Source organism: Anomaloglossus baeobatrachus, chromosome 1 (genome assembly GCF_048569485.1).
Source record: "Anomaloglossus baeobatrachus isolate aAnoBae1 chromosome 1, aAnoBae1.hap1, whole genome shotgun sequence".
Taxonomy (NCBI): Eukaryota; Metazoa; Chordata; class Amphibia; order Anura; family Aromobatidae; genus Anomaloglossus; species Anomaloglossus baeobatrachus.
In genome coordinates, this window is record NC_134353.1 from 448,818,312 (window position 1) to 448,845,150 (window position 26,839).

The window sequence follows — 26,839 nt, forward strand, 5'->3', positions numbered from 1 at the left end:
GAATGTTTTTGGGTCCATAAAGAACGTTTCAATAAATACACCTCAGACTGCCCCTTCTGTTCCTGGTCCATAAGCTATATAGAACCCAAAGGCTTTATTGAAAAGTACACTTAGGCTATGTACCCACAGTGCTTTTTTTCAGCAGAAAAAAACCTAAAGCATGTTTTGGCAGGAAAAAAGCTGCTGAAAATTTTTTCATGCTTTATTTTTGTCATGGCAACCGAGGGGGTTTAGGCACTGTATCCCCACCCACGGTCGCCGCCGGGTCTTCGGCTGATGTTACAGCCGGGACCTGGTTCTCCATGCTCAGAGAGGTGCTTGTGCCGCTCCCAGCAATTTAATGCCCTCAATACTGTGATCAGCGTGAACGCAGCAGTCAGAAGGAAGAAGGATCTCTTACCTCTCCCTGGCAAATCGGGTCCCTGGAAAGTATTCACGGAGCCCAGACTGCTGTCATAGTACCCCTGGGTGATAACCATGATGACCCAGGCTTACTATGGATCGCCTCACAGACCAGAGCACCTATGTCACCGGACTTCCAACAAAGTCCCGTGGTAAAGACCACAAGGCGTAGGTGCAGGGAACCCCGGTGATGTTGATGCCGGTGGATATATAGGAAACCCCCATGGTCAGCCAGCATGAACGCAATTCACCTTGTGACGTCACTCAGGTTACCTGCAGTCACACGTGAACATCCAGCACCGTCACTAACCTGAGTGACATCACCGCTAATCGTGGCTCTCTCTCTGCCTGCAGTTACAGCGCTCATCTAATGGATGCGACAATCCCGGGCTGCTGCAGGTTGCTATTTTTTAGCCTGGGGGGTGGCCTAATAGGACTCCCCAGGCTGAGAATACCAGCCCCAAATTGCCGGGCGATATCATGGCTGGGTATCAAAATTTTGTTTTTATACAGTGGCCAATCACAGCCATGCAAAAACTTGACATGGCAGTGATGGGCAGGGAGAGGATGGTTTATGCCATCCGATCATTTACCGATCCATGTCAAGATCTTTTGCCGTAAATGATCGAATGTCCAATCCTGATTTGGCCACAGATCAGCAAAAATCATACGATCAGGATCGCTTATCTATTATCATTTTATCATCTATTGCAGGGAACTCCAGTGGTGTCAAAAAGAACATAAAAAAGCACAAAAGAAAGCAACGTGAGCATTACACATGCGTTTTTTGCTGCGTTTTTCACTGACTCCATTGAAGTCAATTGGGGATAAAAGCAGAGAAAATGCTAAAGCAATTGACATGCTGCTTCTTTTTTTTTAGCAAACAAAAAAGCAACTAAAAAAAAGCAATATGGGCACAGCAAGTCCCGATTCTCATAGACTTTGCTGGGATGGTTTTTCCTTGCTTTTATTGATTTGGGGAAAAAAAAGCAAGGAAAAACCCTGAAAAAAATGCCTGTGAGTGCAAGGCGGGGAAGAAGGGGTGGATTTACTTCATGTGTTTTGGTCGTGTTTTCAATTGACTGGACTGAGGGAAAATGGGGGTAGAGTGCTACAGGAGGAATTTAATGTGGGGAAAATGGGGGTAGAGTGCTACAGGAGGAATTTAATGTGGGGAAAATGGGGGTAGAGTGCTACAGGAGGTATTTTATGTGGGAAAATGGGGGTAGAGTGCTACAGGAGGTATTTAATGTGGGAAAATGGGGGTAGAGTGCTACAGGAGGTATTTAATGTGGGAAAATGGGGGTAGAGTGCTACAGGAGGTATTTAATGTGGGAAAATGGGGGTAGAGTGCTACAGGAGGTATTTAATGTGGGAAAATGGGGGTAGAGTGCTACAGGAGGTATTTAATGTGGGAAAATGGGGGTAGAGTGCTACAGGAGGTATTTAATGTGGGAAAATGGGGGTAGAGTGCTACAGGAGGTATTTAATGTGGGAAAATGGGGGTAGAGTGCTACAGGAGGTATTTAATATGGGAAAATGGGGGTAGAGTGCTACAGGAGGTATTTAATGTGGGAAAATGGGGGTAGAGTGCTACAGGAGGTATTTAATGTGGGAAAATGGGGGTAGAGTGCTACAGGGAGGTATTTAATGTGGGAAAATGAGGGTAGAGTGCTACAGGAGGTATTTAATGTGGGAAAATGGGGGTAGAGTGCTACAGGAGGTATTTAATGTGGGAAAATGGGGGTAGAGTGCTACAGGGAGGTATTTAATGTGGGAAAATGAGGGTAGAGTGCTACAGGAGGTATTTAATGTGGGAAAATGGGGGTAGAGTGCTACAGGAGGTATTTAATGCAAGACTCACACTAAACTTGAAAGTTTGTGTAATAGGTCTTGTGGATGAGGAGGCTGGTTCCTTATCAAATCAACTTGCCATTTCGAAAATACTTTACCAGACCAGGAAGACTATTGATGAGCACTGGTTGGCAAGTGACCCACCAGGGAAGGAAGAAATAATTCAATGTTTAAGGCCGGGGCCACATGGGGATCTACTGTGATCCTCGCATGACACTCGGCTCGCGCTGGCAGTACAGCAGAGCTGAGTGTCATGTGAGTGTCCCTGCAACTGAGGTCCAACCGTGCGAGCGGACCTCAGCTGAGGAGGGGCAGGCCAGCACTGAGGAGGGGAGGGAGGGATTTATCTCCCTCTCTCAGTACACCGGTGTACCGCGAGTGCAGTGCGATTTTTCTCTCGCCCCATACACTTGAATGGGTGCGAGAGAAAGTCTCACATTTCAGTCGCAGCATGCTACGATTGTTTTCTAAGTCCAAATGGGGCCGAGAAAATAAATCGCTCATGTGCGCTGACGCATAGGCTAATATTGGTCCGAGTGAAATGCGATGTTTTATCGCACTCCACTCGGTCCAATTTTCATGCCTGTGTCTTCAGCCTAAACAATACAATTCTGATGGAGAAGGAGATCTATATAAAAAGGGGATCTATACCAAGATTTCGAAATCAATGGGGGAATGGATAAAATATTCTGCAGTAGGCTCTGTAGAGTTCGCTAGCGATGTGATATTTACCTGTTTGTTTCTTTGATTATTATGTAATCAACGGAAGGATTAAGAAATACATCAGGAAAAGGATGCACGGATAGGACTACTTTTGTTTCCCGTGAACCTGTACAAGTTAGGGGTGTTTGGGTTCGGAATTGGGGGGGAATGGATATTAGGACAGGAAATGGTATAAAGTGTTGTATGGAATATTCAATGTATTATTGATTCTTCGTATGAAGTCAATATAATCTGTACTGTCTTCATAATGTTTAATAAAACTTGTAGGATAAAAAAAAAATGACAACCTAATAGCACAATTACTAATATGAAATATGAGGTTAATGGTTGCTTAATATAAATCATATAAATAAAGCTGAAGTTTGGCAAAAAAATCCGTATTCACAAAGGGACAGCGTCAATAAGGAGAAAACAGGAACATGGTTAATATTGTAAAAATTAATCAGATTTCTGGAATCTGAAGAACAGTTTAACCCCTTCACGACCGGCCGATTTTTCGCTTTCCGTTTTGTTTTTTTTTTGCCATTCTTTTTCTGAGAGACGTAACTTTTTTATTTTTCAGTCAATATGGTCATGTGGAGGGCTCATTTTTTGCGGAACAAGCTGTACTTTTAAATGAAACCATCAGTTTTACCATATAGTGTACTGGAAAACGGCAAAAAAATTCCAAATGCAGAAAAATTGCAAAAAAAGTGCGATAGCACTATGGTTTTTGAGATATTTTATTCACTGTGTTCGCTATATGGTAAAACTGATGTGTGGGTGTGATGCCTCAGGTCAGTGCGAGTTCGTAGACACCAAACATGTATAGCTTTACTTTTATATAAGGGGAAAAAAAAAATCAGAAGTTTGTCCGAAAAAAGTGGCGCACGTTTTACGCCATATTCCGTGACCCGTAGCGTTCTCATTTTTCGGGATCTATGGCTCAGTGACTGCTTATTTTTTGCGTCTCGAGCTGACGTTTTTAACGGTACCATTTTTGCGCAGATGCTACGTTTTGATCGTCTCTTATTGCATTTTGCGCAATAGATGTGGCAACAAAAAAAACATCGTTTTGGCGTTTGGAATTTTTTTGCCGCTACGCCGTATACTGATCAGATTAATTGATTTTATATTTTGATAGATCGGGCGTTTCTGAACGCGGCGATACCAACTGTGTGTATATTTTTATTTTTTTAACCCTTTAATTTTCAATGGGGCGAATGGGGGGGTGATTTGAACTTTTAGGTTTTTTTTTAATTTTTTAAAACTTTTTTTTTTACTTTTTTTCATTTTACTAGTCCCCCTAGGGGGCTATTGTGATCAGCAGTCCGATCGCTCTGCACTATCTGCAGATACACTCACTGTCTTTTTCACTGTGCAGCGGGCACAGCGAAAGTGAAAGCAAGTCATGTGTAGTACAGGAGTCATCTCATGACCCTGTGCTACCATGACAACTATCGGAAGGTAAGTAAAAGTTTACCACGATCGTGCTTATAATGGCGCTGTCACATATTGACAGCGCCATATAAGGGGTTAAACAGCACGAGCAGATAACGATTCTGCTCGTGTCTAGCAGACCCGGGGGCAGTAACGTTATGACTGCTAGGACGTAATTTTACTGCCCGCGGTCGTTAAGGGGTTAAAGGGAAGCTGTCAGGTGCAGTATGCACAGAGGACCACGAGCAGTTCTGGGGGGATATTACTAATCCCTGCCTAACCGTCCCTGTATACACTAGCATAGATACAGAGATCTTTAGAAAAGAATTTCTAAAGATTGTATATTATGCTATTGAGCACGGGGACTAGTCCCAAGGGCGTTTCTCCCCTTAACTAGTCGGGCCACATAACGTGTTGGCACGCCCCTGTGGGTGTACTAACATGCTAATGAATACGCAGCGACCTACCTCACTGTTCATGGCGGCCGGCAGAAGAGGGATGCGCACTGGGCATGATCTGTAGTCCTCAGCACTGCCAGTCATGCGCACTGTACCTCACTGAAGCCGGGAAGTTTACACCCGGCATCCGTTTAGTGATCATGATCTGAAGCCTCGGGTACTCCGAATCATGTGCACTGCGTATCCATGCTCCACCGATCGCCATGAACAGTGAGATATGTGCAGCGTCGCTGCGTATTCATTAGCATGTTAGTACACCCAAAGGGACGGGCTACCATGCTATGTGGGCTGACTAGCCAGGGAACAAACGCCCATGTGACTAGTTCCCGCGCTCATTAGCATATAATAAACGATCTTTAGTAACCTTTTTTCTAAAGATGCTAGTGTATACAGGGGCAAGGATTAGCAATATACACACAGAACTGCTCGTGGTCCTGTGTGCATACTGCACCTGACAGGTTCACTGCAATCATTTATCAAATGCTTACAAAAAAGGGATGAGCACAATATTGCAGTAAAGCATAACAAAGATAAATGCTGGATTCATTATTGCATTTACTCCTGCTTTGCTGACATTTTAGTGTTTGCCCCATATTCATATTTACATTTGTCCACTTTTTTTAATAATCAGATCTATTTTTGATACAGTTTTCTTTAATTTTTAGACATATCAGGTATAAAATGAAAAATATTGCTTCAAAGTCAAACACCATTACCGGGAAAAGTACATTTACAGGTTTGGGTTTTTTTTTTTTTTTACAGTAACTACTAGTGCACATTTAAATACACAGAACGACCCTTCCCTCCCCAAACCCTTATAACCACAAATAGACCAAGTATAGCAGTGTATATCCATAAAGACCTGGAGTGCAGAGAATGAAATTAAACCGCAGCAGCAATGAGAGACACGAGCGTGCATGACGAGGAGCAAGATTACAGCGTACGGTCGGCACCAGCTAGGGAGGGTTACTCCTCCACATTGCTGAGGAAGTTAGCGTAAAGGGTCCATGTATTGGTCTCGCACCCATTTGTGCCAATTTGTAAATCTTGGTGTGTTCACTTTGGTTTTTTTTATGTCATGTCCGCCAATGTGGTCAGAGCTTAAGGTTTCCAGATGTTTTCAACTAATTCATCATTTACATTATTTAAAAAAAATTCTACATTTCTTGCAAATGTTCAATAGTTCCCCTAGAATGGCTTTCTGCATGTCAGATATTTAAGTGAAATTGTTGTGCAACTTTGCAGAATGTGCAACGTATTGTGCCAAATGTCCCAAAAAAAACAAACAAAATTAAAAAAAAAAAAAGACCATATTCTCCCCCCCCCCCACTTTGCACAAAATTTATTAAATTCACGACCGATGACATGCTGGTACGTCATCGGTCATGTTGCGTTAAGTACCGCCAGCTGCTGCAGGGAGCCAGCAGGGATCTCCGCATATGTCTGCTGATTTTATCAGCAGACATGTTGGGCTAACAGGCCCGGGGTTCAGGGGGGGGGGGGGGATCTGCGATCCCCCTATGCTTACTTGCCACTTAATTCGCACTGTGATTTAAACAGTCGCGGCAGGGATCACGCCATTCCCCACCGCCTTCGGAGGCCCCGTGTCGTGATCACAGGGAGCCACTGGTTGTCATGGAAGCTCTGGGTCATGTGATGACCTCTGATGCGACCATGATGTAATTCCTGCTAGAGCCAACAGAGTGGTGACTCTAAAAGGTACAGTGCATTTTTGCACAAGAGATCAGACAGTGGATCCATAAACTCGGGGGACAAGTTGAATAAATAAAAAATATAAAAAAAAAAAAAAAGAAAAAAAAAAGGTTTTATATATATATATATATATATATATATATATATATATATATATATATATATATATATATATATATAATTAATTAAAAAGAGCTCAAATCACACTCCATTTGCCCCATTGAAAATATCACCATTCACAAAATAAAAAAAAATATGCACATTTGGTATCACCACGTTCAGAAATGTTCGCTCTATCAAAACATACAATCAATTAATCTGATCGGTACATGATGTGGAGAGAAAAAATTTTGGGGGTCGCTGCACATTGTTTTAAAATGCAATCAGCGCATCTACACCAAAATGCTATCATTCAAATGTCAGCTCAAGAAGCAAAAAAATAAGCCATCACTGAGCCCAAATCCCAAAAAAAAAAATGGGAACGCTACGGGTCTCAGAATAATGGCACCAAAAGTGTTTTTTTTGGGACAAAGCGCTGATTTTTTTTCTAACCCCTTAGGTAAAAGTATACACATTTGGTATTTACGAACTTGTACTGATCTGCGGCATCACACTGACACATCAGTTTTACCATATAGTGAATACAGTGAATGAAATATTCCCAAAACAATTGTGCAATTGCACTTTTTTTTTGCAATTTCACCACACTTGGAATTTTATCCCCATTTTCCAGTACACTATATGGTAAAACTAATAAATTCACTCAAAAGTATAAACTGATGCAAAAAATAAGCCCTTATCTGGCAAGATTGACGGAAAAATAAAAACATTACGGCTGTCAGAAGGGAAGCAAAAAAACCCTGAAAATTTCCCAGGGGTGAAGGGGTTAACTGCGTTTTTTTGATTGGTTGGGAAAAAAACATCAACCGAAGAATATCACAAGCCACAAAAAGTGATTTCAAGAAAAAAGAAAAAAACCCAGACTCAAGCCTTCAGAGTGCATGCATCCTCATACTAAGTTCATGCTACATAGTAATGCAGCAGGTTACATGCACAAGTGATCCGTACATAATTAGAAACACAGCATCTTTATAAGGTCAGTCGTCCATCTGGAATATGTAACTGCACAGGTATTTGTGAGGATTCAGTAAGAGGAAAGTAGCAGGCAATACTCACCGATGTAGTGCTGGTGTCTTGTGGCATGATATCCCATATTGTTGGGACATTGTTCAGACTGTCAATAGGCAGAAAATCCTGTGTGTCCTTGATATCAGATAAAGAGTCCGGTGACGAAAGGATGGAGTGGTTGGATAAATCATTAAAATACGTAGGAGGGTCCTTTGAAACAAAAAGATAATTACTTTTACTGCAGAACTGATGCTGGATAACAAGATATTTTTCGTCAATTCCTGTACAGCTTACATGTATGCATTATAACATCGGAAACCAAATGGCCAACTAGCCGTACATTAAGGAAAAGTTCTACACATCATTGCAGCCTGCGATAACCATCCATGCTACTAAATTAGGCAGAAAATGGCCCAACTGAATGCCAGCATAAAAGACTGTTTAAGAGGACACTTCCAGATAGATGTGGTAACAGAGAACCCACTCCCAAGGAGCACACGCACATCAATGCAATGTGCAAGATATAGGCACTACCTAGAGTGATCGGAGCTCATTATTCTACACAGATGCTATGATTGACTGCAATCACACACACTGCTCCAATAATGAGGGGAGTTCTACTTCAATATACAAAGTAGGGGAATTGTCATATATAATATAGTCACACACATCATACCAAGAGTGCGCTGGCGCAGATGATTGCCATTTCTGTGCTCACAATCCCAGCATACAGAGCACCACAGCAGAGTAGTGAAACCACCTCCTGAACGCACACTCCAGTGACTGACTTCCCATTTTTCAGTAATGAAAAGAGATTGTTTGGTAAGAGGCTGCTGAATCCTAATGTGATCTGAAGATCTAAATGATCTTTTGGACCTTGGACCTAGTGAGGCTTAATAGAATGAGTGCACATAACGCTGCTAGCTTTTTGCAAGGGAAAAAAAAAAAAAAAAGCCAGCTGGAAGGTTAAGAAATTGTTCAGCACAACTAGTGACAAATAGCTGAATCGATAGGATGTTGGAAACTCCCTTTAATCACCCTCTAAGTTTAGATACAATGGTGTTATTGCAGTTTAGGGGTTAAAATGTAACCAACTCTTCACTCCCTTCTATTTCTGCACAATGATTTAGTTATTCCCAGAAAAATACTAACCAGACCTACCAAAAACAACAAACTATGTACCATATTCTAGTATTCAGCTATCCAACTGTACAACTTCTCCGTAATCTGGGGTATTGCGCACTATCTGCCGCTGCAGTCAGCTGGAATGGAAGCGTGGTGCCATTGTGAACAGAGGCGGAGGATAGCCTAAACATTTTTCGTTACCTGCCTGAATGGGAATTTGATTCCATTTCTTTTTGGTTGCCCTCTATGAACTCTTGTCACTTAGAACACGCTCCTTATTAAACACTGTAGAAAATAATGAGCAATTCTACAGTCATTCCACTGTCTGCAGTTTCAGCCACATTCTACCATTAGGATCCTATGAAAATAGACATATGTAGGCAGTGTATGAATGAGTCCAGAGTGCTATGGAGTATGTGTAGAAGAAAACAGTGCAAAATGAGAACAAGTTATAGTAACGGGAGGAGAAAGGCCAAAAGAAAAGGAAAACGATCATCCAGGCAGAAAGGGCATTAGTAAAGCTGGGTACCGCGTCTGTAGGGGATACCGGAATATACTTTCTCTGGAGCCAGGGACATACATAAAAATAGCACTAGATAACAATCTCCTGTAATACGGTCACCTTAGGATCAGTATGTCAGCAAGGAAGCTCGTAGCATGGATTCATTGAACGGAACTACTATATATGGTACTTTGGGGTTACTATGGGGAAAAATGGGCAAGGAATATTCTCAGGTGGAAGCCATGAATTCTATTACGTGCCTACACTATGGACACCAATGTGAATAAAGTGATCTTAGCTGCAGAAAGTTCTGGCAATTCATTTACTATAATAAATACAAATTTATAAACTACATAAAAATGCGTGTAATCTAATTATACGAATAAGAGGAAACAAAAAGGCTTAACTATCTGTCCATCTAACTATATTCCATGATGAGGATACGCTTATTTACATATAAGAGTCTTACAGAAAATTACTAGGAGGATCCCATATTACTGGGAAACACCTCCCTAGACTAGGTATTACAGTAAGAGAAAGCCCCCCCCATCATTACGGCTTTAAGAGCCCTCCCTTATTGTATTGAGAGATAGATCCCTTGGTCCTCATATTACTGGAAAAACAAGATTTCCCTCCTCTCATTGATAATGCCGAGAAATGGCCACTACACCAAAATGACTGAAATCAGCCATATTAAAACACATTACCAAGCCAAGTCTGTTAGTTTTTGATTGACCTAAAATTAAACATATAATAACACATAACCAAAAAAAAAAAAGCAAAAAAACTTCAAGCCTAGGACATACACTTTACAATAGGAGTCCTTTTCTAGTTTCTTAGTGTTCGCTCAATACTCACTATTCGCAAGCATTTCCTACCTAGATTCCAACCCCACTTTTACAACGCACCAATCAACATTCTCAAATAGGGTTCAGTTACCAAACCACACCATTTATTCCAAGGTTTTATCCTGTCCAACATCAAATCACTGTACAATATTAACCCAGCACTGCATTCTAATGGATGAAGGGAAAACAAGTATGCCCTGATCCGGCATAGAAACAATATGCATGTGCGGCATTAGATATACACACAGATCTGCATGAGAGCAATGTCAAATATCTACAATTCAGTGTCTGGCCACACATTATTTGTATATACAGGAGTGTGCATGTATAATGTATAGATTTTATACACACATACATGCACACTCCTGCGATATTGGTTATATGTACATACATGCAAACAATGTTGTGTGGACACACCATATTCTATATATTTGACATTGCTCTCATGCTTTCTTAGAACGTATTGCATGTAAATGACAATGTATTTCTCAGAAATCACACTTTTACCTTAACAGTAGTTTGGCTCATATCCTTGAGAAGTTCGGGACCTTCCCAAGTGTGACATGGAGGAAGAACACAGGCTGAAGTGTAATGATGTAAATGAAACTGAAGGTATATGTGCGCTTGTGTCATGCTACGCTCCTTTGGAGAGAGAAGTTGTCAGCACCAGTCACCCCAGATAAGTGGCAGTACCTTGTCCACTGGGGAAAGCTTCAGCCAGAAGTGCAGCTGTGACATCCCAACACAAGAGCGGAGAGCGATGCAGCGTCCTCCCCCCCCCGCTCTCCTCCCCCAGGGCACTATGCAGCCAGCCCTGATCCCACTTCCTCTCACTGCTCTTCTGACTTTCAGGAAATGATTGTATGTGAGGATTCCTGGCAGTCACATTACTGGGCCTGGCAGCACGCTCCACCCCTGCATGTACCTGTACCTGCCCAGCATGGAAACCCCTTCTCTAATGGCACAGCCTGGCATGACATTTCATTAACCCCTTCCCTGGCCAAGGAACTGCTTTTCTCTTAGACATTGATTCTTCCCCTGCTCATTCCTCCCTCCCACACAGAAAGCTATTGAATTGAGGGGAATGGAGAAGATTCCAGGAACTTTTAATATTTACAGCAGACCATGAACGCGCATTAACTTTGGCACCAGCTACAGGAACTAAGAATAAAAAGCTCTTCTAAACATGGATCCCAGCCCCCCCACCAGCAGACGCACCCTGCTCATAAAACGTCACCATAGAATGATGTCACATACACCTCCAAGAAATATGCGGGTACAGCAGGCAAACAATGCATGCTTAACATACAATTAAATTGGTCCCATTTGTTTGAGACATTTTCACCCTTTTTTTGCAAGTTTTAACCCTTAAATTACACATTTTGATATCAGCAGAATAAGGCATGAAGAAAAAAGGAAATTCCATAGCAAGCCATATGAAGAGGAGAGAAGCCACATGATTACCCACACGTGGCATAGAAAAAAAGGTTCCAACAGATGCTGCAGATCAGCAGCACAATGCCATGGAAAATGGGACCATCACCAGGGGCGGGCAATTCAGATTGCACTCACTATTATTCATCTATATTCATGTTTTATCATTAATATTGAGCAGAATAAAGACATGGGTTTATTTTGTAACCTTTCAATTTTACCTGTAGCAGCTCAAAAAACCAATAAAATCTAGAAACATATGAAATTTACCAAATCACCTGTTCCTGTTATTCAGCCCTTGTGCCTCAATCATCAGCTCCCAACAGAGTATGATGCCACTACACACCCACAAAGTATGATGCCCTCACACAAGACCCTCAAACACTGAGGACCCCAGGCAGCCCGCCACGCAGCGCCAGGTCCCCAGGCAGGCCGCCACGCAGCGCCAGGACCCCAGGCAGCCCGCCACGCAGCGCCAGGACCCCAGGCAGCCCGCCACGCAGCGCCAGGACCCCAGGCAGCCCGCCACGCAGCGCCAGGACCCCAGGCAGCCCGCCACGCAGGAGAATTTCCTCACAGTTTCTCAAAAGTACTGGCAGTTTAAAAAAAGATAAATGCTATTCAACTAACCCCCATATTCATGCTGCTCCAATCTGTAGAGGGCACGGAGCTCCGCACAGTAGGCACTATGTAGTGATGTAATCGCAGCTGCTGAGCCCTCAGATGCACATGCCCAATGGTGGAAGGGAACTGACAGCTCCTTGTTCCATAGTTGTATTCACTGCTAAGTGCACCCCTAGGGCGCAGAGAATGGTGAAATTAAGATGTTAGGCAGGGAGCAGGCGCAGTGTGGAACACAAGTGATTCCAGCCTTTTCACTATCCTAGTCAGAAGGGCCAAAAGGACACACATTTCCAGGTCTACATCAGACCAAAAGCAACATAGCTTTATGTGTGAAATAGAAACTGCTCTAAAAGATTTGCACAAAAATAATAAATAAATAATACATACAAAAATCTTTGTCTACCTACCATTATGACTTGAATGAAAAATGTCAGAAAGAAAACTCCATTCTATGAAGCAGGAATGGAGTATATGGGGATTTCAACATACTCAACGCTTAGCGCACATGGGAGATAAATCATTGGCAGAGGTGCTCAAGGGCTTATTCCCTTTTTATCTACTGTAATAAAACCGCATGCTCAGAGACTGTACAGTTAGTTGGGTCCAGAAATATTTGGACAGTGACACGTTTTGTCATTTTAACTGTATATATAAAACTGTATCTTGAATATGTTTTGGTAATCAGCAGCGGCCTAAAGTGCAGACTCCCAGCTGTAATTTGAGGGTGTTTACATCCTAGCTGGATTAAGAATTTAGGAATGACCTCTCTAAAAAAAAAAAAAAAAAAAAAAGGAAGAAGAGGGAGCTACATTTTAAAGGGACCAAAGGCAAGTGGACAATTATCTACAAAGTTCTTTATTGGGCTGCATCAGCTATTCCCTCGTTAATCCAACATCGATTAAGCAGGTAAAACGTCTAGAGCTGATTCCAGGTGTGGCATTTGCATTTAGAAGCTGTTGCTGTGAACCCACAGTGTACAGTCAAAGGAGCGCTCAATAGAAAAGAACATAAATGTAAGGACTGGTAAAAATCTGCAATTTAATACATACTTAAAAAAAAAAAAAAAAAGGTGCACCAGTGAGCCTGGGAACTTAAAAAGGCATAGACAAGTGCAGAAAACTCTGCAGGAGGAAGGTGTGTCAGTATCTTAGGCCGGTTTCACATTTGCGTCGTTTGACGAAAATGGAATCCAGCACAGATGCAGAACAGTTCATTTATTTACAGTGAAGCGCGACACCATGTGGACACATGCGGTTGTGTATGAAGCACAGACCCCACATGGTGTCGCGCTTCCACTGTAAATAAATGAACTGTACTGCATCTGTGCTAGATTCAGTTTCCGTCAAAACGACGCAAATGTGAAACCGGCCTAAGTCTACCATAAAGAGAAGACTGCCTGAGTGCAAATTCAGAAGGGTCACCACAAAGTGCAAACCATTAATGAGCCTGAAAAATAGAAAGGCCACATTAGCCAAAAAATATCAAAAGAAGCCGCCCAGTTCTGGAAATGCATTGTATGGACAGATGAAACTAAGAGCAACCTGCACCAGAATGATGGGAAGCAGGAAGTATGCAGAAGACTTGGAAAGGCTCATGAGCCAAAGCACACCACATCCACTGTAATGGATGGAGGCAGTGTGATTGTCGAGCATGCATGGCTTCCAATGGCCCTGGGTCACTAGTGGTTATTGATGATGTGACTGATGACAGAAGCAGCCGGATGAATTCTGATGTGTACAGGGCTGTACTTTCTACTCAGATTCATTCAAATGCAGCAAGCTTGATTGGGCGACGATTCAGACTAAAGATTGACAATGACCCAAAACATACAGCAAAAGTAACCCAAAGAAATGGAATATTCTGCATCGGCCGAGTCCATCACCACATCTCAACCCCATCAAGCATGAATTTTACATGCTTACGATAAAATTTAAAGCAGGGGTTTTAAACTCATTTTCACTGACGGCCACATCAATATTATGGTTGCCCTCAAAGGGCTTCTTATGATTTTAGGAGCTCATGCAGATGTCCATGCAACATGAGCTGCAATGCACAATCTGGTTATGGGCTTTACGGGCTCAGACCCAGGCCGTAGGGCTAAGGGCGCTGCCACCGGGCCGTAGGGCTAAAGGCGCTGTCCAAACTCCCACCATAGCCATCCCCTCAGCATTAAAGACCACCAAAATCCTACTGCAGGCATCCCCCAGCAATGTACACCCCACAAATCTCACCACAGGCACACCTACAGTATTATACACCCACAGAAATTCCATCAAAGTCATCCTCCAGCATCGCACACACCCCAAATCCTTACCACAGATGTCTCCCCCAGAAACTCATACCCCTTAAAATCCCATCAAAAGCATCCCCCTACATTGCACGCACGCAAAATCCCATCACATGCATGATATACTGAAAAAAATGTCAACGCAGGCATACCCACAGAATTAGGCCCCTTTCACACATCCGTGAAAAACACGTACGTTTAGCACGCACGTGTAAAAGGTGCGTATAGCCCTCCATGTGCCGTGATTTCGTCACGAGTGTTCTCCGTGTGTTATCAGGAACTTTATGCTTACCTGACCCTGGCACTGCTCTCTGTGGTGCTGATGTCTTCCGCTCTGCGGTCTCCGGCCCTGCTGACTCTCCGCTGCTGCTGCTTCCGGTCCTCGGTGCAGTGAATATGCAATGAGCATAATGAGCAGGGGTCGGAAGCAAGTGACAACAGTGGTTGAGAAAGCAGTGCTGATGAAGGGGAGTGTAGAAATTAATTTTGTTTCACAGAAACGTGGTTTTCTCCTTTACATGTCACATGGATCACATCCGTTCGGTCCGTGTGACATCCATGCTGACATGTCTATGTGTGGAGTATACGGACACACGTACGGTCCATGGGAAAACACGCACGTGTGCACAGACCCATTGATTTTAATGGGTCTACGTGTGCCAGTGTCTGCAGTACATGTGAAAACGGACGTCACAAGTACCGGAGACATGGATGTGTGAAGGGGGGGCCTTAAAGGGAACCTGTCAGGTGCAATATGCACACAGGACCACGAGCAGTTCTGGGTGCAAATTGCTAATCCCTGCCTAACCGTCCCTGTTTCTAGTAGCATAGATAAAGGGATCTTTAGAAAAAGTATATCTAAAGATCTGATATCGTATGCTAATGAGTAATGACAGTAGCCCCAAGGGCGTTACCTCCCTTGCTAGTCGCCCCCATTAGCATGTTAGTACGCCCCTGTGAATGGTAGCATCAGAGGAAGATCTCACTCACCTCTTCGCCGCCATCGCGTCCAACGCTGGATTTCAGGTCCGTAAGCATGACCCTGGAGTTTCGGTCATGCTCACTAAGAAGCCGGGTGTACGCGTCCTGGCTTCAAACTGAAGTACTGCGCATAACCAAATTCCGGGGTCATGCGCACTGAGCCGAAATCCAGTGTCAAGCGGCGATGGCAGCAGAGAGGCGAGTGAGATCTCCTCTGATGCTGCACATTCATTAGCATGTTAGCACGCCCACAGGGGCGTACAAACATACTAATGGGGGCGACTGGCCAGGGAACTAACGCCCTTGGGGCTACTCCCCTCGCTCATTAGCATACGATAGAAGATCTTTAGAAATACTTTTTCGAAACAGCCCTTTATCTATACTAGTTCATACAGGGACGGTTAGGCAGGGATTAGCAATATACACATAACTGCTCGTGGTCCTCGGTGCATACTGCATCTGACAGGTTCCCTTTAAGCAGAGTTAGATTTATTGGAAAAAAAAACCAAAACAATCTTCGGTAACCTTAATTGAAGATGCCAGCCCTCATTCATTTTATTATACACACAGCTTATAAACCTTTACAATCCCTCCATATGCATCCTCCCATCATTGTACACCCACCAAAAGGCATTCACCCACACTATAGACTCGACAAATCCAAAGGCATCCCCCTGTATAGCCCCCTAAACCCCAGCACCCCTCGCATTTTAGACCTCCTAAAATCCACCACAGGCATATCTGCAGCAGTATAGGATCCTCCCAAATCCCACCATCCTTTGGTAAATCAAGAGAAGTTAGCCATTATCTCTTGTCAGACTGGTCAGAGCCCTATTGTCTGTTAAATGCGGATTGCCTGTAAATGTGGATTAACAAGACAAAACAAATCACTGATCTCTGAGAGACCAGTCAGAGAAAACACTGCCGGCAGCCAACAAGGGCGCTCAAGACAGTGAAATCCTAGGTGCATTGCCCCCTGGAATATATGCAAATCAAAAAAAGTTTTTCTGTGTCGAGACTCCTAACAGAGGCTCCACGGACGTTTTTGATTTGCATATTTCCCAGGGGGCAATGTACCTAGGATTTCACTGTCTTGAGCGCCCTCGTTGACTTCCGGCAGTGTCTTCTCTGTCTGGTCTCCCCGAGATCAGTGATTGTTTTGTCTTGTTCTACTAGGCATTGCTCCCACCTGGCCAGAATCCTACTCCACACTGATGAGGGGCAATACCCCGAAACAGCTGTCTATGGATGGATACCTGGCCTTAATGTTTCCCTGGTCATATCTTTAAACTTGTCAGAGTTGGATATTGACTAAAAGGGCCACTTAATATGGTGGTTATGGTGGTCTCCTAAAAAGAGCCACTCCTTGGCTAGGTCCTTCCCGGAGGGATATCTGGCTAGCTTTCGGTGTCGAGACTCCTAACAGAGGCTCCACAGACGTTTTTGATTTGTAAATGTGGATTGTCAGTCCTTCTGACTACATAATTCAGAGGAAAATTATGCAGTCGGAATCAACTAGCAATTAATGAGAGAACGGCCATCCCCCACCAAACCAAGAACCAATACCCTGAAATGAGAACAAAGGGGTATAAAATGGGCCTTGCTCCTGTTACCAGATTCATATTCTACAGTACCACAACCTAAGATCTACAGTTTCAGCTGAAAGATCAAACAAATGCTTCACTGCTCAACGCCGAGACCACAAGTTCAGAGAGGGCGAGAGGGTGAGCTAGAGAGAATATGGTTTAGGGCATTTTTATTATGTTCAGCAAAAAAACACATTTACATACAGTAATATGCTTTTAAACGATAAGGAAGGGAAAAAAAATTCTGGCAATGAATAGGCACTGTCACAATGTGAATCAAAATTTTCAAGAGCGTCGCACTATCAGCTCCACAGCACAGAGGTGAACCTGATGGAGAGTGGGACGCTCTCTAAACATGCTTATTTTAAATAAAAATTCCATTGTGATTCACCTTGTGACAGCGCCTATTCATTGACGGACTTCTTTGTTTTTCCTCTTCAACTCTATATCCCTGGATTGGGATCAGCGTTGTGCTGCGGTCAGGTTTATGCCTTCACCAGTGTTGTGCCTGTATGTGCAGAACCAGGCCCATGTGAGCCTATCCATTAATTACAAACGACCCATCCCTACCTCTCTAATCTGCATCTGGAAAGCACCTTTTTAAACTATATGGGACAGCCCATACGATGATGTTATGTCTTTGGAAGCTTCTGGGAACATCTGAGTTAGAGACACACCTGTGGATGTATTTTAATGCACACCTGAAACACACTGCTTCTTTGTGTAACATCATGTGAAAGTCAAAAAAATCAGCCAAGATCTCAGGAAGACAATTGTGGACATGCACAAGTCTAGTTCATCCTTGGGTGCAAATTCCAGATCCATAAAGGTGCCTCATTCATCGGTACAAACAATTATACGCAAGTACAAACAAGATGGGAATATACAGCCATCATACCTCTCAAGAATAAGACTGGTTCTGTGTACCAGAAATTAACATGCTTTAGTCAGAACATGTGCGTATCAACCCAAGAACAAAAGCAAACAACCTTGTGAAGATGCTGGCGGAAGCTGGTAAGATTGGGTGAAAAGTGAAAAGAGTGCAGTATCAACATGGGCTGAAAGGCCACTCTACCAGGAAGAAGCCATTACTACAAAAGAAACCTAAAAATGCCAGATTAATGTTTGCAAAAGAACACAGGAAATATTTCTGGAGACTTGTCCTGTGGTCTGACAAAACTAAAATTGAACTGTTAGGCCATAATGATCATTGTTATATTTGGAGGAAAAAGAGAGAAGTTCGGAAGCCTAAGAACACCATCCCAACTGTGAAACACGGAGGTGGCAGCATCATGTTGTGGGGTTGTTTTCTTGCAGGAAGGACTTGTGCACTTCATAAAATAGATGGCATCATGAGGAAAGAAGATTATGTGGCAATATTGAAGCAATATTTCAAGATATCAGTCAGGAAATGAGTCTTCCAAATGGACAATGACCCGAAGCATACTGCCAAACTGGTTACAAAGTAGCTCCCTCCACACTCCGCATTATCCTGTGAGGATGCAGTTGCCCTTAGTAAGCGTCCTATACTTATTGCTGAGGCAGACTACTGCTTGGACTTAGTGATGGGCATTCACCTGCCATCTTAGGATAGGTGAATGACAAATAATCGATAATTGTGCAATAAACGAGGCACAAGCAAGATGGTCTATATACCTTGGGACCTATTTAAAGCCCATTTAGCATCCCCTGATGGTCCACATAAAGGAAGGGGGGAAACGCGTCATGATCTTCATGTGATGACCCCAGTAGATCAGTAAAATCCTGCTGGCCGGGATACCTCTCTATAGGCATTAATTTACTCTGGAATATTTCCCTGTGGTGACCCCTGTAGACAAATTCTGCTGACTGGGGCATCTTTGTATATAGAACCGAAAATATTACTGGTGTGGGAGTCACAACATGAACTATATATTTCTGATATTTAAGACGCTATTTAGTGTACTCCAACACTTGTGACCTGAGACTTCAAACTGTGAACTTCAGCACTTTTTATGGTTGTAGGTGATGGATGCCATTATTAATGACTGGAAGTGGTTAATACGGATAGACCAGGGTTAGCCGACGTTGAGTGGGGGTACCCAGAAAGGTAGGGTGTACTTGCCTCCACTGCCAGGCAGGTAAAACCTAGCCTTCATTCGTCTAGCTCGTATGCTAGTTGTGGCCCTTGATACTTTATTTATAGGCCTGCACCGCTATACACCCGGCTATACCCCACCACGCTATTATTGTGTGTGTTCACCCTAACAGCACATCTGTCGGCTTCTGACTGTGCAGGTATGCATTCTATTTTAATCTAATGGGAACAAAGTATTTATTTTAGAGGTTAGTTATGGTCTTTAGAAGCCTTAAAGTCACAGACACTAATCCCTGGCAGGCCAGCTGAAGGGCGAGTGTCACTTGTACCATCTTGTGTTCTTGCTGGGAATGTACAATATGTTATTGCCTGTTGGTGAACCAATTGTCTTACCAATGTGTGCTTCACTCACCCTGTGTTGTCTGGGCAAGGAGTGTGAGTGTTCAGCGGGATGAGCCAGGCCAGCGTACGAGAGCACCCACTGACCCTCATGTCTCCACAGTTACATCTACTCATATAGTGACAGTTACTTGTGCTCATAACCATGGATTCCTAAGCTGCAATGCCCTGCTCATGAGGTAAGGGCCATGGCTAGATTAGGCTGCTTTCACACTACGTCTTTTTAACATGCGTCCTGAACGTTTTTTTAACGCAGAAACGGATCCAGTGCAAATGCGTTTTCATTTCAATGCATTTGCAATGGACTCGCGTTAACATGCGTTCACCTGCGTTTGCGTGCGTTATAGGGAGGATCCAGCGACTTGCAGTTTTTTAACATCTTTCAAAAACGCTACTTGTAGCATTTTTGAGCTGCGTCCAACTTCTGCAAATTGCTGGATCCTGATTAAACAGCAAACGCATGTGAACGCTGGCATGCTGATGAACAGGATCCTGCTTGCTCTACTGAGCATGCCCAGAAACCAGCCTGTCGTGATCAGTCCCTCTCCTCCCTCTCTCTATGTCTCTCTCCCTCCCTCACCCCCACCTGAGAGCTGCGGACACTCGTAACCAAGGTAAATATCGGGTAACCACTTCTCTTAGTTACCCGATGTTTACGTTGGTAACGTGTGCAGGGAGCCCGGCTCCTAGCAGCTGCAGACGCTTGTAACCAATGTAAATATCGGGTATCCAAGCACAAGTATACCCGATGTTTAATTGGTTACGAGCCTTGCAGCTGTGAGATGCCGGCTCCCAGTCTGGCACGTTTAGTTCCCATCACTCCCGATCACATGACACCAATGCCCGCCCCTAAACATCCAGTGACAGGATCCTGCAAAGTAACACATGCGTTTGCATGCGTTTTTTGCTGTAAAAGCAGGATCCGCTTTTGCAGCAAAAAAACGTTGAGGACGCATGTTAAAAAGACGTAGTGTGAAAGCAGCCTTAGAAGAATTAGAATATATTTCTAATTGAATTAATTTACTATAATTATTATTATTATGCCTACCTAATATTGGGAAAGGATCTGGAGATGGGTTTACACATTTGAAACAGAAAGATCCACAAACAAGCAACAACTTAAGATCAGCTGCAGTAAAGGCAAAGCATTGCAAAGGAGGAAAGCCAGTGTTTGGTGACGTCCATGGCTTCCAGACCTCCGGCAGTCAGGCCAGAGAAGCTGGGTGAAACACGTCGGGTTGGAGGGACACAGAATCTTCCACCATCTTTCAGGTAAACTATCTTTATGCGCCCTGACACATTAGACTGTATTGCCCCTTATGTTTTCTGGAATAATGTAGTTGCATCCATTCCTGATCACCTATAACATTTATTGTGGCTTGTTGCATGCCTGTTATACTTTATCAGTAAGTAAACACCAAAAAGAAGGGAATTTTGTTTACTTACCGTAAATTCCTTTTCTTCTAGCTCTAATTGGGAGACCCAGACAATTGGGTGTATAGGCTATGCCTCCGGAGGCCGCACAAAGTACTACACTTAAAAGTGTTAGGCCCCTCCCCTTCTGCCTATACACCCCCCGTGCTCCCACGGGCTCCTCAGTTTTGGTGCAAAAGCAAGAAGGAGGGAAAATAATTAGAAACTGGTTTAAAGTAACTTCAATCCGAAGGAAACTTGGAGAACTGAAACCATTCAACATGAACAACATGTGTACACAAAAAAAAAACCAGGGGCGGGTGCTGGGTCTCCCAATTAGAGCTAGAAGAAAAGGAATTTACGGTAAGTAAACAAAATTCCCTTCTTCTTTTTCGCTCTATTGGGAGACCCAGACAATTGGGACGTCCAAAAGCAGTCCCTGGGTGGGTAAAATAATACCTCGTAAGAGAGCCGTAAAACGGCCCTTTCCTACAGGTGGGCAACCGCCGCCTGAAGGACTCGTCTACCTAGGCTGGCATCCGCCGCAGCATAGGTATGCACCTGATAGTGCTTCGTGAAAGTGTGCAGGCTCGACCAGGTAGCCGCCTGACACACCTGTTGAGCCGTAGCCTGGTGCCTCAAAGCCCAGGACGCTCCCACGGCTCTGGTAGAATGGGCCTTCAGCCCTGAGGGAACCGGAAGCCCAGCCGAACGGTAAGCTTCGATAATTGGCTCCTTGATCCACCGAGCCAGGGTTGATTTGGAAGCCTGTGATCCTTTACGCTGGCCAGCGACAAGGACAAAGAGTGCATCCGAGCGGCGCAGGGGCGCCGTACGAGAAATGTAGAGTCTGAGTGCTCTCACCAGATCTAACAAGTGCAAATCCTTTTCACATTGGTGAACTGGATGAGGATAAAAAGAGGGTAAGGAAATATCCTGATTGAGATGAAAAGGTGGATACCACCTTAGGGAGAAATTCCGGAACCGGACGTAGAACCACCTTGTCCTGGTGAAAAACCAGAAAAGGGGCTTTGCACGACAACGCTGCTAGCTCAGACACTCTCCGAAGAGAAGTGACTGCTACTAGAAAAACCACTTTCTGCGAAAGTCGGGAGAGGGAGATATCTCTCATTGGCTCGAATGGTGGTTTCTGAAGAACCATCAGCACCCTGTTTAGATCCCAGGGTTCTAACGGCCGCTTGTAAGGTGGAACGATGTGACAAACTCCCTGCAGGAACGTGCGTACCTGTGGAAGTCTAGCTAGGCGCTTCTGGAAAAACACAGAGCGCTGAAACTTGTCCCTTAAGGGAACCGAGCGACAAACCCTTTTCCAGTCCAGATTGAAGGAAGGACAGAAAAGTAGGTAATGCAAATGGCCAGGGAGAAAAACCCTGAGCAGAGCACCACGACAGGAAAATTTTCCACGTCCTGTGATAAATCTTGGCGGACGTTGGTTTCCTAGCCTGTCTCATAGTGGCAATGACTTCTTGAGATAACCCTGAAGACGCTAGGATCCAGGACTCAATGGCCACACAGTCAGGTTGAGGGCCGCAGAATTCAGATGGAAAAACGGCCCTTGAGACAGCAAGTCTGGTCGGTCTGGTAGTGCCCACGGTTGGCCGACCGTGAGATGCCACAGATCCGGGTACCACGACCTCCTCGGCCAGTCTGGAGCGACGAGGATGGCGCGGCGGCAGTCGGCCCTGATCTTGCGTAACACTCTGGGCAACAGTGCCAGCGGAGGAAACACATAAGGGAGCTGAAACTGCGACCAATCCTGAACTAAGGCGTCTGCCGCCAGAGCTCTGGGATCTTGAGACCGCGCCATGAACGTTGGTACCTTGTTGTTGTGCCGGGACGCCATGAGGTCGACGTCCGGCACCCCCCAGCGGCAACAGATCTCCTGAAACACGTCCGGGTGAAGGGACCATTCCCCTGCGTCCATGCCCTGGCGACTGAGATAATCTGCTTCCCAGTTTTCCACGCCTGGGATGTGAACTGCGGATATGGTGGAGGCCGTGGCTTCCACCCACATCAAAATCCGCCGGACTTCCTGGAAGGCTTGTCGACTGCGTGTGCCACCTTGGTGGTTGATGTATGCCACCGCTGTGGAATTGTCCGACTGAATTCGGATCTGCTTGCCTTCCAGCCACTGCTGGAACGCTTTCCGGGCAAGATACACTGCCCGAATTTCCAGAACATTGATCTGAAGCGAGGACTCTTGCCGGGACCACGTACCCAGAGTCCTGTGGTGGAGAAAAACCGCTCCCCACCCTGACAGACTTGCGTCCGTCGTGACTACTTCCCAGGATAGAGGACGCAGGTGAAACTGCGCGAAAGGGACTGCTTCCATTGGTGCCACCATCTTCCCCAGGAAGTGCATGAGGCGCCTCAAGGGGTGTGACTGGCCTTGAAGGAGAGATTGTACCCCTGTCTGTCGTGACCGCTGCTTGATCCGCGGAAGCTTCACTATCGCTGAGAGGGTATGAAACTCCATGCCAATGTATGTGAGCGATTGGGTCGGTGTCAGATTTGACTTTGGAAAATTGATGATCCACCCGAAACTCTGGAGAGTCTCCAGGGTAGCGTCGAGGCTGTGTTGGCATGCCTCTTGAGAGGGTGCCTTGATCAACAGATCGTCCAAGTACGGGATCACCGAGTGACCCTGAGAATGGAGGACCGCTACTACAGTAGCCATAACCTTGGTGAAAACCCGTGGGGCTGTTGCCAGGCCGAATGGCAGTGCCACGAACTGCAGGTGTTCGTTTCCTATGGCGAAGCGCAAGAAGCGCTGGTGCTCTGGGGCAATCGGAACGTGGAGATAAGCATCTTTGATATCGATCGATGCAAGGAAATCTCCCTGGGACATTGAGGCGATGACGGAACGGAGGGATTCCATCCGGAACCGCCTGGTCTTTACGTGTTTGTTGAGAAGTTTCAGGTCCAGGACAGGACGGAAGGACCCGTCCTTCTTTGGGACCACAAACAAGTTGGAGTAAAAACCGTGGGCCTGTTGCTGAAGAGGAACAGGGACCACCACTCCTTCTGCCTTCAGGGTGCCCAGCGCCTGCCGAAGAGCCTCGGCTCGCTCGGGAGGCGGAGAGGACCGGAAGAATCGAGTCGGGGGACGAGAGATGAACTCTATCTTGTAACCGTGAGAGAGACTGTCTCTCACCCAGCGGTCTTTTATTTGTGGCAGCAAGGTGTCGCAAAAGCGGGAGAGCCTGCCACCGACCGAGGATGCTACTAGAGGAGGTAGAAAGTCATGAGGCAGCCGCTTTGTTAGCGGTGCTCCCAATGGCCTTTTTAGGACGTGACTTAGACCGCCATGCATCAGAGTTCCTTTGTTCTTTCTGAGACCTTTTGGACGAGGAGAATTGGGACCTGCCCGCGCCCCGAAAGGACCGAAACCTCGACTGCCCTCTCCTCTGTTGGGAGAGGTTCTGCTTGGGCTGGGGTAAGGATGTATCCTTTCCCTTGGATTGTTTGATGATTTCATCCAGGCGCTCGCCAAAGAGCCTGTCGCCAGAAATTGGCAAACCGGTTAAACGCTTTTTGGAAGCGGAATCTGCCTTCCACTCCCGTAGCCACAAGGCCCTGCGGACTACTACCGAATTGGCGGTCGCAACTGCCGTACGGCTCACAGAGTCCAGGACAGCATTCATAGCGTAAGACGCAATTGCCGAGGTCTGGGAGGTAATGGAAGCCACTTGTGGCGCGGCCGCTTCAATTTTCGCTTGACCTGCTGATATAGCTTGTAGCGCCCATACGGCTGCGAATGCTGGGGCAAAAGAAGCTCCGATAGCTTCATAGATGGATTTCATCCAGAGCTCCATCTGCCTGTCAGTGGCATCTTTAAGCGAGGCCCCATCTTCCACTGCAAGTATGGATCTAGCCGCCAGTCTGGAGATTGGAGGATCCACTTTGGGACATTGAATCCAACCTTAAACCACTTCCGGGGGAAAAGGATAACGTGTATCCTTAAGGCGCTTAGAGAAACGCTTATCCGGAAAAGCATGGTGATTCTGGATTGCCTCTCTGAAATCAGAGTGGTCTAGAAACATACTCTGTGTACGCTTGGGGAACCTGAAGCGAAATTTCTCCTGCTGAGAAACAGACTCCTCCGCCGGAGGGGCTGAGGGAAGAATATCCAGCAACTGATGAATGGATGCAATAAGATCATTCACTATGGCGTCCTCGTCTGGAGAATTAAGATTGAGAGCGCTCCCAGGATCAGAATCCTGATCAGCTGTTTCCGCATCATCAACCAGAGAATCCCCCCGCTGAGACCCTAAACAATATGATGTCGAGGGAAATTCTAAGCGGGCCCGCTTAGACGATTTGGGGCTAGGTTCTAAGTCCGAACCCTCCGTCTGGGATGTATGAGATACCCCGTGAGGACATTGTTGGTCCAACTGAGGGGGGTCAGGGAACAATGATTCAACAGAGTCCCTTTGCTGAGATACCGGTCTGGACTGCAAGGCTTCTAGTATCTTAGCCATAGTCTCAGAGAGTTGATCCTTAAAGGCTGCAAACTCAGTCCCCGTCACCTGGACAGTGTCAACAGGTGGCTCCCCCTGGGCCCCTCTTAGCAGAGGATCCGGCTGAGGAAGTGTCACAGGGGTCGAACACTGTACACAATGAGGGTCAGTGGAACCTGCCGGTAGCTGGGTCTTACATGCGGCGCAGGCAACATAATAAGCCTGTGTTTTGGCACCCCTGCCGTTTATGGGCGCCATGCTATAGTTTTCCCTGAGTAACACAATAGGGTATATAGCCAGAAAGAACTGTGCTCATACAGTGTAAATTATATACAGTACACAAATAATGTACCAATACAATACAGCACCATGGGGCTAGCACCACATGTGCTGCTTACCAGCCGCCTAAGCGGTTGTGAGGCCACCAGAGACCGTGTCTGGGTCTCCCATGAATATGTCCCTCTCTGCAGCGTCGGTGGAGCTGACAGGAATGGCTGCGGCGTCCTGACGAGCTGAGGAAGCTGTGGGCGTGGCCTAGAAAGAGCGCGAAACGGGCGCTCATACTGTGCACAGTGAGGGGAGTGGAGCATGTAAATTATACTCCAGCCCTCATTGCTGCTCGCTCCGTGCAGCGTCCCGCCCTTCCCCTGCCTGTCAGGGCTGAGGGCGGGAGAAAAATAGGGAAACTAGGCCGCAATGAAGCCGGGGACTGTAGTAATAAACGCGGCCGCCGTAAAAGCGCGGTCGCGTGAAAGTCCCCGGCGAACTACAAGTCCCAGCCGCGCCGCAGTGTCCCGTGGCAACGGCGGTCAGTGCGGTAGCCCTTACATATAAACACACTCAGCGTGTGTAATGGCACATATAGACCCGGTCAGCGCCGCGGTCCCCGGTGCACTAGCACACCCAGCAAAGCTGAGGTGATGCCGTGCGCGGTCCCCATAGGGATACAGAGTACCTTTAAGATGCAGGGCCATGTCCCTGAACGGTATCGGCTCCTATCCATCAGGCTCCACAGGAGTTGTGGATGAAGCCCGGTCTCAGTGCCTGGAGACCGATAAGATCCCACTTCACCCAGAGCCCTAAGGGGGATGGGGAAGGAAAAACAGCATGTGGGCTCCAGCCTCCGTACCCGCAATGGATACCTCAACCTTAACAACACCGCCGACAAAAGTGGGGTGAGAAGGGAGCATGCTGGGGGCCCTATATGGGCCCACTGTTCTTCCATCCGACCTAGTCAGCAGCTGCTGCTGACTAATCTGTGGAGCTGTGCTGTGCGTGTCTGACCTCCTTCGCACAAAGCAAAAACTGAGGAGCCCGTGGGAGCACGGGGGGTGTATAGGCAGAAGGGGAGGGGCCTAACACTTTTAAGTGTAGTACTTTGTGCG

General features: G+C 45.6%; 1 protein-coding gene across 1 annotated transcript in view; it reads right to left on the reverse strand.

Moving 5' to 3' along the window:
- SBNO2 (strawberry notch homolog 2) overlaps nucleotides 1-26,839 on the reverse strand; it is a 166,324-nt gene that overhangs the window by 91,491 nt on the left and 47,994 nt on the right. The window contains exon 4 of the mRNA XM_075352925.1: nucleotides 7,746-7,907. Coding sequence (XP_075209040.1) covers nucleotides 7,746-7,907 — 162 coding nt within the window. The remainder of the gene's footprint in view (nucleotides 1-7,745; nucleotides 7,908-26,839) is intronic.